The 12,670-nt window shown below is 47.4% G+C and overlaps 1 protein-coding gene across 2 annotated transcripts; it reads right to left on the bottom strand.

Moving 5' to 3' along the window:
- Positions 1–2,082: 2,082 nt before the first annotated feature.
- On the bottom strand, positions 2,083–9,577 carry LOC136621091 (ubiquinol-cytochrome c reductase complex assembly factor 5-like). Of its 2 annotated transcripts, none has more exons than XM_066596320.1 (3): positions 9,450–9,577; positions 6,035–6,195; positions 2,083–2,211 (listed from the first exon to the last, which is right to left on the bottom strand). In XM_066596320.1, the coding sequence occupies exons 2-3, from the start codon at positions 6,183–6,185 to the stop codon at positions 2,108–2,110; spliced, it is 255 nt and encodes an 84-aa protein (XP_066452417.1). In that variant the 5' UTR covers positions 6,186–6,195; positions 9,450–9,577; the 3' UTR covers positions 2,083–2,107. The 2 variants fall into 2 exon arrangements, with proteins under 2 accessions (XP_066452417.1, XP_066452418.1); XM_066596321.1 differs by lacking the exon at positions 9,450–9,577 and adding an exon at positions 9,006–9,112.
- Positions 9,578–12,670: the final 3,093 nt, after the last annotated feature.

Consider the following 12,670-nt stretch of genomic DNA (forward strand, 5'->3'; position numbering starts at 1 on the left):
ATTGGACATCTCATATATGGGGTGGGGGGTGGGAGAAGGGTGAGGGTAGCTTTACATAGGGCAATTATCGCCCCAATTGTCACTGGAAACAGCAAATTCAAGCGATAATCGTCCCGTGTACAAGCGGCCACTGACGGGGTACTCAGCGGGGAATTGCTCACCGGTCGGAGTTGCTTAGTTTTTAGCAGAACTAAAAGCCAAGTGATAATCGGGCCGTGTAAACAGGAAGCACTCAAATCTAGAATGACTCCTGTGTACTGTGAATGTAGACGGGCGATCAGAATGACCTCTGATTCGCTCGCCTCCATACATTGAATGACTATGCTCCTGGGTAAAGCCGCAGCCCGTGGCACGACTCTGGGTACCTTTAGGCATTAGGAGTTTCAATATGCCAGATCTTTTGTTCTCAAGGACCATAGGCCACCAGATGGGTACTCTAATCTACAACAAGAGAAAGCGAGTATAATCAGCCAAGCCTGTGTATGGGGGAGGCAGAAGGAATAGCTATTGGCAAACTAAGGCTTCGTTCACACAGGGTGAAGTTGCTGCGGAATGTCCATTTGGTGCAAAATTTTAAGTGGGTTTTATCGCGTATTTCTGGCGGAATTCTCCCCCTTATTGAGAAGAGGTGAATTCCGCAGTGGAAACTGCGATAAAATTGTGGTGCAGAATTCAATTCCACAGCATGTCATTTTCCACACGGGTCTTGTGCGGATTATAATGCTGAGACTGTAAATGTCGTGGAATTTCCATGAGGAGAGTCTGCACGGAAATTCCACCGCAAATCTGCCCCGTGTGAACACAGCCTAAGAGATCCCTTGCTCAGCTAAGGCTGCTTTCACGCCTGCTTTAGGGCTTTCTGTCAAAATTCCATCTGTTTGTTTCGTGTCTGGCTCAGAAAAATGGAATTAAACGTTTCCATATTTTTCCCCATTGATTTCAATGGGTTTTCAAAAAAACAGAATGCTGTTAGTTTGTTTCCAATCTGTTAGATTTCCATTTTTACTGTTAGAAATAGCGGTGCAGACTGGCAGCCAAATGTTGCCACCAGGGGAATATGTGGCGCTGCATGTGATCGCCATGGCATATATAATGCAGCTGGTGAAAGGATTGTGTCAGTCTGCTATTCAGATTGGTACAGAGGACTGCAGGACTAGGACTCTAACATCACCGGAGGGTACCTCACTGGTTAAACCGTGAAGGGCTAACAAATTATTAAACACGTCCAAGGAGCATACACCGTACCCCATTTGTAGGACAACGTCCAAGGAGCGCCCACCGTACCCGATCTGCAGAACCATGTCCAAATAGCGCTCACCATACCGACCACATCCAAGGACCACACTGATCCGTATCTAGAGGACCACATATCACACATAAAATCCTGTATATAGGTTTTTCCAACATAACAAATGACTGAGCCCTCATATAGTAAACATATTCCAGTCCCTAACAAGAATGGCTAGTACTTAGCCATTAATTATTCCCCGGGTGGCCACTTTCGGTACTATTTTATCCTTCAAAAAAAAAAAATTTAAACTCCAATCCCCACTGAGTATATAAACCAACTTTTATTGGTTTCTGCCCCAGTTTTTCACTGGAAACCTCTGAATGTCTCCATTAGGCCTCCTGCACACGGACGGAGTTGCATTGCGAAATCTGGAGCTGGATTCTGCAGCAAATCCAGCCCATAGCATGCTATGAGAATATGCAATTGTCATTTTCTGCTCGTGGGGAAGAAATTGCAGCATGCTGCGATTTTGTGCGGGCTACGAACGGCAGGCTTCGATTAAAGTCAATGGAAGCCGTCCGTTCTGTGGTCGCGTAATGACACGGCGTCCTCTATACTGCGCATGGGCGCTGCAGTTCCGGCTGGCACATTCGCAGCAGAGGAGAATAATGTTGGAGAGGTATGCCTGCCGGGCACCGGGTTGAACTACGCTGCGGGAATCCCGCATGCGGGGTGCGACCCGCCCATGTGCAGGAGGCCTTAAGGCCAGAAATCCCAGAAATGTGCGAATATTACACTCATGTGACATTGGTCATCAAATTGGGGACAAATAACTGACAATGCCAAAGCCATTTTATGAGAAATACATATTTATTTTCAGTCATGGTTTTTACTCTGTGAGGTATTTGAGTTGGCAATTTGCTGCAGGAAAGCTCTTTGTTCACACATTCTCTCCGACTGGCGTCTTCTGTACACATCATCTGAAAGGAAGATCAGAAACATTTAACTCCTTAAGGACCCGGCCCTTCTTGGCCAGAAGGATGCAACGATTTACACTTTTCAAGAGCCATTGGTACCCTTTTTGGTTAAATAAAATGCATTGTAAAACTTTTATACATTTTTATTGGGGGACAGAGAAAAAAAAAAAGGTGTAGAATTGATGTAAGTGTTAATCATGCAGCATAAACAATATATATTTCTCTGTAGCCTGATACGATTAGGAGGATACCAAATTTATTTTTGGTATTAAATTTATTATTAGGTTTCTCCCCTTTTACACAATAAAAACCAATTTTTGGAATTTTTTTTTTTTACATCGTTCATTCTGATTCCCATAACTTTATTTTTCCCTGGATGGAGCTCTGTGAGGGCTTGTTTTTTCGTGTCGAGCTGTAGTTTTTATTGGTACTGTTTGATAGTACATAGGTCTTTTTTGTTCACTTTTATTGTGGTTTTTTATTGTAAGGCAAAATGAACAAAACAAGCATTTTGCCTCAGTTTTTAAAGTTTTTTTTACCTTACATTTGACGTGCAGGATAAATAGTGTTCAAGTAATGTACAGGTAGTTACGGATACAATGATTAGAAATATTTAAAAACTCACATATTTGGTTTATGTCCCTGATCACTATAATAATGCATTGCAGTACTTCTGATCACAAACAGTGGCAGGCCTGGACACCAGTGCGTGGCATCTAGTTGCCATGGCAAGCCATCGGCCCTCTGTGATTACTGGCAAGTTTACTGTTGAGTTAACTACTCCACAGCCAGGATGTAAACTAACGTCCTGTAGCGGTCAGTGGTTAAAGAGACTTATGGGCTGATAGTATGTGACCCACTGAGTGACCCCGAGTCCGGGGATGTGTTATACTTACCTCCTTCGGTGTCAGCTGGAAGTGCATTGAGCGACGCACTAAGTAATCTGCCTGTTCAAATTTTGTATCTGCACAGCGCTGCTCAATGAACGATGAGCGTATTCTGTGTAGTTCTTGATATTCATGAGCTGTGGCTTTCCCGCTCATTAACAGCTTTCCATCCATCTGTGGTAGTCATGTACGATCCGACTTCTGATGTAAACCCAGTGCATATAGGAAGTGAACAAATGTTTATTATAAGGTTGACAGGCTCAGAGGGATGTTTGTATATTGAATCCAAATCTCTGGGTCCCTATTACATCATGGACAGAGCTTTACTTATTAAAAAGCGAACATTTATTGTCAGGTCTGGCGGCTCTGAGGGTCTCTGTGCCCGCACTACCAGTCCTATTACCCAGGCTGCGGCGCAGAGGAGTCCCGATCTTGGAGACCTTCCCTGGTTGCCGCGGTCCGATGCACCAGTTCGCACGCTCCCGTGCGCCTAGTTAGCCGTTTTACTGGGGCTGCGGCAGGTTACTGCCCCGCATCCCCATTGCCATGACGCCCAGGCGTGTTCCTTCTGTCGCTGCCTGTCTTGAGCAGGTGACAGGCGCTGTTCACTCCCGGCGTCCTGGGATTGGGTCCTGCTGCTGTCAGGCTCCCTGCCCCTATCAGCTGCTGGGGCAGGAGTTCTGACAGCATTTTTTAAGCCACTCAGTTTCCTCTGGACCTTGCCAGTGTATGTTTGGTCTCCAGCTACACCCGCGTTACCTGTATTGGATTTCCTGCCTTGACTCTCTGGCTTCGGACCTGACTTTGCCATCGCCTGACCCCTTGTACCTCATTCTCTCCTGTTGCTAACCCGGATTGCCTGACCTGCCTTTCTGTTTGTGTGTTTACCTGTATTTGTCTGTGAGTCTGACTCCTGCCCTGCATCCCTAGCGAGTTTAGGGACTGTTGCCCAGTTGTCACCCTAGGGCCTAGCCTAGGGGGACAAGTAGGTAGGGACAGGAGTTGCGGGTAGTTTCAGGGACTTCCAGTTACCCGGACCCCAGTTCCCTGACACTTATTGGTTCATCTTATCTTTTCATCACATAAAGAAACCAGGAAAAGTATATTTACTTTCACTTATGTGAGTTACATACAGAAAAGGTGGGAGGGAGATACAGGAAGCTAGAAAGAGAGATAGGGGGCCCATGGGGGATTGTAGCTGCAATCTCCCAGTTTCCACTTACACTGCGTTCTCAGCTAACTATATGGGAGACTTATTACAGCAGGGTAGGGAGAGGTAGAGCAAGCAGGGGTGTATTCCAGTTCAGGCTCCTGGTATCTGGTTACACAGTGTATCTTAGCTACATTTTATTTGGTAGATACATAACAATATATAATATGCTTCAGCCTTTGGGCTGATAACAGAGAAATAGCTTATAAGTCCTTGTACCACATTCAGTAATAACAGATTCCCTTTGCATCAATTTATTTATTTTTCTTAATGAATTGCATCTTATTCTGTGATAAAAAGCATCATTTCTAATTGGTCTCCTGCCTCCTCCCTGTTCTCTTCCGAGCCTAATCTGAGATCAAACTCTACATTTTATAATATACATATTCAAAAAGGAGGAAAAGATTTGACAATTTAATTACAAACAAACTACAACAGACACCCCTTCCACACAGCATTTCAGGGGGGGGGGTGACTTTTTACATTCACTGTATATGTGTGTAGTGTAATATATATTTATTTCTTTATTTTTTTAAGATTTGAGCTTAGAATAGGCTAGGGGACGAGGAGGAGGGCTGGAGACCAGGCTGCCAGAGAGCTCGTCTGAGGGCCTCAACAATGAATAAGACTGAGAAGTCTACAATGTATACCAGCTACAAAAGACAAATGGTTGAGAAAAAAAAACACCCATGAGAGACCGCCTCCCATACGGACATGACACAGGAAGCTCCTAGATCTCTTTAAAGGCGGGAAAACCCTTCACCTCCTCAGTCCCTTTTTATAACATTCCATTGTCTTCCTTTTACTATTTTATCTTTTTTTTTTTTAATCTAGCAGAAGGGGGAAAATTAGCGTTGCTGTCGTGGGCCCATGGAAAACTAATTATGTGTAAGTAATCTTGTTATTTCCCTTACACACCCAAGAGAGGTTATACTAGATTACTAATTAGGGAGGTTTATAGCCTGAAGTACTACACTACTGATGGCCAACAGTTCATTGGATTGGAGAATCCCCCAATAGAGTACTAGTGAAACTCAAACGCTGTCTTGTAGCCTTGAAGTATTGGTACTCTTTCCTGATGTTGAACCCCAACCAACCAAGTGGAAGTTCCGAATCTAAAAAAAATACCATTTTATTCATTGTTGTGAGTGTACTTGCAGACACCCCCTAACAGAGGGATCAAACTCAGGAAACATTAGCTGTAGGAACATAAAACTTTGGGAAATTTCTTTTGATACCATGGGCACGCAATACACAGATTTTGAACAAAATCTCAGATATGAAGGTGGGGAGCATTAGACCACTTGACATGGAATGACTCAGGTAACCTCTCATGCCATCGAGTTTGGGAGTAAGGCCCTGCGGCCCATCATGAAGAAAGCCTTGACAGAGTAGAGGCAGCCAAACAGCTAGCTCAGCATTTTCCAACATGTCCCAAGGACAGGAAACAGAAACTGGTGAGGTGAAGGGTGTTCCCGCCTTTAAAGAGATCTGGGAGGTTCCCGTTTCCTGTCTGGATGGGAGGTGGTCTTTCACTGGTGCGGTCATGGGCGTAAGGGAAATGCAATTAAAGCCAAGTGAAAAAATGCCTTTCATGGGATATATATAAAAATATATATTATATACACACACAGCGCCCAAAAACTAGAGAATCTACTAGAGTAAGGCGACAGGATATCTGTATGTAACACAAGATGTTTTGAGGAAGCAGGAAGACTGCAGTACTTACAAAATGTTTCCTTGCCAATTCGAACATTGATCATAAACCATTCCATGGCTCCTCCGAGGACAAAGAAGAAAGGCAAGAAGCGGTACATGCCGAATCTCCGCTTCCCCGGGACCATATCCATTAGAGTTTGAATTGTGCTCCTAGACCTCATATCTGCAAGTCTACAAGAGAAAGAACAAATCCAATTCTACTCTTCATAAAAAAGGCAAAAGAAACTATTTGAAGCCGTGTTCACCTGGAATTTGCATCGAATCCTCATCAAGTGTCCCATTTATTTGAAAGGTTTTTGTTTTATTGGCATAAATCTGAAATCCATGTCGTGGGGAAAAAAAAAAAAAAGAACTGATGTCACTGCTTAATGTGCTGAGAATCTGTGTCAGGTTTTCCTGTTTTCCCCATTAAACAAGTCTAACCCACGCACAGATCCACGGCAACCCTACTGCAATCCGCATCAGCATTTTCCAGCGGTTCACATGGCCTAAGATGACGCCCGGATATCTCTTTCAGGCCGGCTTCACACTGGCGATAGGCTATTTTGTGTTGTGAGAGTGAGTGAAAACGCATAAAAATGAAACCAATGATTTTTTAATGGTTTCATTCTCTTTTGCGAAGCCTTCACTGCACACTCGCAGCGCTAAGAAAAAGCAGCACTATCGCCTGTTGGCTTCAATAGGGCCGGCGCAAGCCCCATTGAAAACATAGGCAGTACATCGCGCTCCCCTGACACAGCTGTGACAGCTATGGCAGGAGATTCCTTCATCCCTGCGGGGACTGTGAATATGAAGGAATCCTCTGCCATAGCTGTGACAGAGGCCCGCGATGCGATCCATTGCTTTCAATGGGGCTAGTGCTTCTGCAGCCCCATTGAAAGCTATGGGTTGCAGGCAAGCAACGCAGCGATTATTTTCGGGGAAGGGCTTGAAATATAAGCCCTTCCCTTAAAATCCTCTCTAGCTGTAAAGAGAAGTGAGAAAAAAATTTAACTCACCTAGAAGAGCCGTCCGGCCCCAGCAGACGTCTTCTGTAGGCCCGGGATTAAAAAATCCCCGCCACCAGAAAGCACTGCCCCTGATCGGCTGAGTGCTGTAACCAATCAGTGGCGGCACCCAGCCATCATTGATTGACAGGTTAGCGCTGCCTGTGATTGGTCAAAGCGCTCAGTCAATCACAGGCAGCTCTCAGCCATTCATTGCTAAGGGCTGCCTGTGATTGGATGAGCGCTGTGACCAATCAATGATGGCTGGGTGCTGCCCCTGATTGGTTACAGAGCTCAGCCGATCAGGGGCAGTGCTTTCTGGGGGCAGGGATTTTTCAACTTTAAATAAATAAAAATCTCCTACTTTCCCATGGGTCCGCCGTCCGTTCGGGGAACCGCAGAAAATGGAGCATGCTGAGGGTGTTTTCCTGCACGTGCGATCCGCATGCCGGGAAAAACTGACATCTGCAGGTATTTAATTACCTGCGGATGCCCAATGAATGTCTATGGGCATATAGAACTGCGGATCATCCGTGCGGATTACACAATTCAATTTTGACAGGAGGCCTTAGACTCTGCTGGAGGCGGGACCTACCTAATAGGCTGAGCTACATGGTGGACATGGAGGCTTTTGTCAGGCAACCGGCTGCTATGGGAAACTATTGTTACCTTGCAATCACAGTGCGGGCTGCCGATGGGTGACAGGAGGCCCCTCTCCTTTATCTGTGAAGGGCTCCTTCACACGAGTGTATACGCATGTGCGTGCGCCTCAGCGCAATTTTTTTCTACACTGAACAAAACTTTTTGGGGAGCATATCGGCGTATTTTACTGTACTTTTCCCGCCAGCTGGGTATGTTCATTGGACGCACTGCTTGAAATGGAACACGTGGATCTCATTAGACTAAACTGGCCTTCTGCCGTGGAATTACACATCTCCTTATGTAGTTGCAAACCCCATAGACTTCTATGAGGATTTTTAGTGCACAAATGTACAGAAAAGTAGAGCATCTCACTTTTTAAAAAAATATTTTCTATGACTTAAATACACAGTAAATATGGAGATCTAAACAAACTCACTGAAATTAAAGGGGTTGTCCCGCGCCGAAACGGTTTTGTTTTTTTTTCAATAGGCCCCCCGTTCGGCGCGAGACAAACACAAGGGATGGGTTAAAAAAAACCAAACGTTTAGTACTTACCCGAACCCCCGCTCTGCGGCGATTTCTTAGCAAGATGGCTGCCGGGATCTTCACCCACGATGCACCGCGGGTCTTCTCCCATGGTGCACCGTGGGCTCTGTGCGGTCCATTGCCGATTCCAGCCTCCTGATTGGCTGGAATCGGCACACGTGACGGGGTGGAGCTACGAGGACCAGCTCTCTGGCACGAGCGGCCCCATTCACCAGGGACAAGACCGGACTGCGCAAGCGCGTCTAATCGGGCGATTAGACGCTGAAATTAGACGGCACCATGGAGACGAGGACGCTAGCAACGGAACAGGTAAGTGAATAACTTCTGTGTGGCTCATAATTAATGCATGATGTACATTACAAAGTGCATTAATATGGCCATACAGAAGTGTATACCCCCACTTGCTTTCGCGGGACAACCCCTTTAATGGGTTCTATTCTCTGCATATTTTACCGATACCTCCATGAAGGAGCCCTTAGGGCAGCAGCCTGGCTGTCAGTAGTCAGCTGCACCACTGCCATAATATGTATGTGCAGGTTAAAAGCCCATTAGTGAAGTCAGTAAAAAAGTATATTGGCCGTCTCTAAAGGGTTAAAGAGAAACCTTGGTTTCCCCTAGCAACCAATCACAGCGCAGCTTGCATTACATATTTAGCTCTTGAAAAGTGAAAGCTGCTCTGTGATTGGTGGCTAAGAGCGTCACCTGACAGGCAATCCCGTATAACGCGCTGGATGACATTCTGAGGAACATGGCAGACTGACAAGGAAAGCTCATGCTGCAGGAGTGTCCTCCACAGCGTCTACATACATGTGCGCTGTATGACTACATTACACGTCTCCCGGTACGCATATTTCTGTTTTCAGCCGCACTTAAGCAGCGCTGCTGATTAGAGCCACCTGATTGGCTCTTCGGCACCACGTGAGTACACAGCGTGCACGCGGATTGCCTTCAGCAGCCGTGTGCACTACACACTACAATGAAGCAGACGTACACTACACACTACACTTAAGCAGCACGGGGTTAGGTTTAGGGTTACCTAACCCCAACCCTAAACCTAAACCTAACCCCGTGCTGCTTAAGTGTAGTGTGTAGTGCACGTCTGCTTCACTGTAGTGTGTAGTGCACGGCTGCTGAAGGCAATCCGCGTGCACGCTGTGTACTCACGTGGTGCCGAAGAGCCAATCAGGTGGCTCTAATCAGCGCTGCTTAAGTGCGTCTGAAAACAGAAATATGCCTCCGGTACGGTCATACCTGTACAGCCGGTGCTCGCTGCTTTTCTGTCCATGAGCGATCCCTCATAGAGCACTAAAGGTCAGCGCGACTATCGCTTTCCCTGGGAAACCAAGACATGATGAACACCACGTGACTGGACAACAGTGACTTAAAGGGGTTGTCCCGAGGCAGCAAGTGGGTCTGTACACTTCTGCATGGCCATAATAATGCACTTTGTAATGTACATTGTGCATTAATTATGAGCCATGCAGAAGTTATAAAAAGTTTTATACTTACCTGCTCCGTTGCTAGCGTCCTCGTCTCCATGGTGCCGACTAATTTTCGCCCTCCGATGGCCAAATTAGCCGCGCTTGCGCAGTCCGGGTCTTCTGCAGTCTTCTATGGGGCTCCGTGTAGCTCCGTGTAGCTCCGCCCCGTCACGTGCCGATTCCAGCCAATCAGGAGGCTGGAATCGGCAGTGGACCGCACAGAAGAGCTGCGGTCCACGGAGGAAGAGGCCATCTTCAGCGGTGAGTAGAGAAGTCACCGGAGCGCGGGGATTCAGGTAAGCGCTCCGGTGAGCTTTCTTTACCTCTTTGCATCGGGGTTGTCTCGCGCCGAACGGGGGGGGGGTTGAAAAAAAAAAAAACCCGTTTCGGCGCGGGACAACCCCTTTAACCCTAGGAAGATTCTCGCTCCGGAGCATGCGCAGTGTAAAGAAGCGTCTGAGAACCCAAACATGATAAAGATAAAAGCGGAAGCTAGCAGCAATCCTCAACGTGCATAACACAGTGTGCGCCAGAGCCAACCACCTCACGTGTGCCACCCACTGATGCCCCATAACAGTGCATGCAGGCTGCAGCTGCCCCATAGCACTGTGCTGTACACAATTTCTCCATCATACGCTGAAGCACCCTCAGATGCCCCATAAGTTTGTGCCAGTTGCACCCCATAAGGCTAGGGTTACATGGCGACTCAGGTGTCACTCAACCCAAGTTCGCGCTGTATCCCTGCGACCTTGCACCCTCGAGTCCCTATGCTGCGGGAACGCTGCCACAACCATGACCAGCAGTGAGGTTGCGTCAAGGCATCTAGTGAGTGGCACCACGACCTGGAGCTTGTCGGGTCAATGGGCGACACAGCAGTCCCTTCCACTGCCAAAGCCTTCATGCACCCCCAGGCTGAAACTGTCGGCGCATGTTTTTTTCTGCATGTTTTTTGAGGGCGCAGAAAAAAAACATGACATACTCTATTTAGGTCTGCAATTGTGCACCGTCTGCACAGAATTGCGCACTGAAAGGTGCAATTTTGCGTGGAAAATTGAAAACACCTGGGACTAAATCGGCTGGCCCACCTACTCACATGGCGCTGCTGGGACCGCGCTGATGTGAGCAGCGCAAAAAAGTACAGTAAGGCTGGGTTCACACGGGGCGGATTTGCCATGGAAATTCCGTGCGGAATTTCGCCGCAGCAAATCCGCATGCGGACGCTAATCCCAGGATTAACCAGCCATGTGGACGAGATTTCTCAGAAATCTCGTCCACACGGGACGGCAAATCCGCTGCGGCTAAGCCGGCAGAAGCCGCCGCTGCGGTGTGGATTTGCCGACCGCAGCATGTCTTTTTTCTCTTTCCGCTGCGGCCGCGCTCTCCTCTATGGGAGTGCCGGCCGCAGTGGAAGAGCGAGCGTCTGGGCCGCTTCAAAGCCGCCGCAGGTTTTGCAGCAGCGGTTCTCCCGGCGGAAATCTCGCAGTTTTTCGCTGCGCCCGGGAGCAGGGACACAACAGCGGTGAGAGCACACGCAGAGAGCTGGCGTACGGCCTCCCTGCATTGCCAGGACGTCGGAGCAGACAACGACGGCAGCAGACAGGGAGCGAGGGCCGCGGTGGGTTCCACAGAGGAAAGGCAACGGGAAGGCTCTGGGGAAGGCTGTAGGAGCACTGGGTCACAGTGAGGGGGACGGGGCTGTGGGTAGGACTACAGCATGTGCATTGATTTTAGCCGTCCCCCGCTGCTTTAGGGTGAGGGTTGTTTGTCTTCTTAGGCTTATATTACTTGCTAAAATGCTGTCATGTTACAGCTGTAAAATGGCAGCATTTACAGCTCATAATAGTGGAGAAGTACGCTTCATCCTTAACCTGCAGGGACACCTAAAATCAATCTACACGCTGCTAGGACCTTTGTGCCTTGACCCTATCGGGAGCTGGGGGTGTGAGAGGGGCGTTCCTCCTGTCAAACCCCTAGCTTCCGGTGGCTTCAAGAAACACTAATACCTTCACCTTCTAGGTGTCTCCTTAAGGAGTGATATTACCCCTAATGACCCACATCATAGGCCTCTTACTAGTCAAGCATCCTACTGCACACTGATGAGGGGCAAAATCCCTGAAACCGCTGTCTGTGTATGGATTCTGACTTGGTTTACAATTCCCAATCATTTCTCTACAGACCTATATGAAGAGTAGGGCATTGATTTGCAGGAATGCTGCCATCCAGTAGGTGGCGCTGCAGAGGTATTGTTCCATCTCCCTTATTTGCATATTGGTAGACAGTTTTGATATATGGAACTGATACTTGTGTCTTCTGGCCTGCATACAGGTCTACAGAGACCCTTCAGAGTCTATCTCTGTCCATCATCTTATGTTTTTCCATGATTAGACGTGTTTGGCTTATACGCCAGGAAACGCCCCTGATGTATACATTTTACTTTTTAAGGAGGACCCAACTGAGGGTTTTTAAGCTTATGGCAAAGGCTGTGGTTGGATTAGTTACAATTTAACCCCAGTGGGTCCCTGAGCCTCCCAAATTTTCATTCGCATTATATTCTGATTCTGTACACTTCCTTTAAGGATACTTTTGCACGGGACGACTGTGAGGAACTTTTCCCCTTTACCCAATAGAATGTACATGTATGCCCTTCAGGTGTGGGGTTTCTATGGATCAGGAGCCGCCATGGCTACTTGTTGCACCCTGTGAACGACACCTCTTTAGTCAGTTTCCTATTTCTATGTGAGACCCCCTGTTGTGTCTTCTGTACTCAGTTGGCCTTCTTGTCCAGTCTTCAGTCTTTTTCAGTTAGTCCGTTGTGTAGACATGAGGAAACGGACAATATTAGCGCCCCCATCATAGACTGAACCCCCAAACACTGGTAACTGGGGACAGGAGAAGCCTTTATGACATCACTATAGGTACAGCTGTATGTTCTCAGCTCTCCATATAGAGCCCCTATAGCTCCTGTCCCGCAGCAGCTGCCGCCGTGTCACT

The sequence above is a fragment of the Eleutherodactylus coqui genome, chromosome 3 (genome assembly GCF_035609145.1).
Source record: "Eleutherodactylus coqui strain aEleCoq1 chromosome 3, aEleCoq1.hap1, whole genome shotgun sequence".
NCBI classification, from domain to species: Eukaryota; Metazoa; Chordata; class Amphibia; order Anura; family Eleutherodactylidae; genus Eleutherodactylus; species Eleutherodactylus coqui.

Bases quoted from the DNA above. Each gene is read 5' to 3' on its own strand.
- LOC136621091 (XM_066596320.1), bottom strand. From the start codon at position 6,185: ATGAGGTCTAGGAGCACAATTCAAACTCTAATGGATATGGTCCCGGGG. The intron at 2,212-6,034 runs GTAAGTACTGCA...TCTTCCTTTCAG, and splicing joins AATTGGCAAGGAAACATTTT to ATGATGTGTACAGAAGACGC.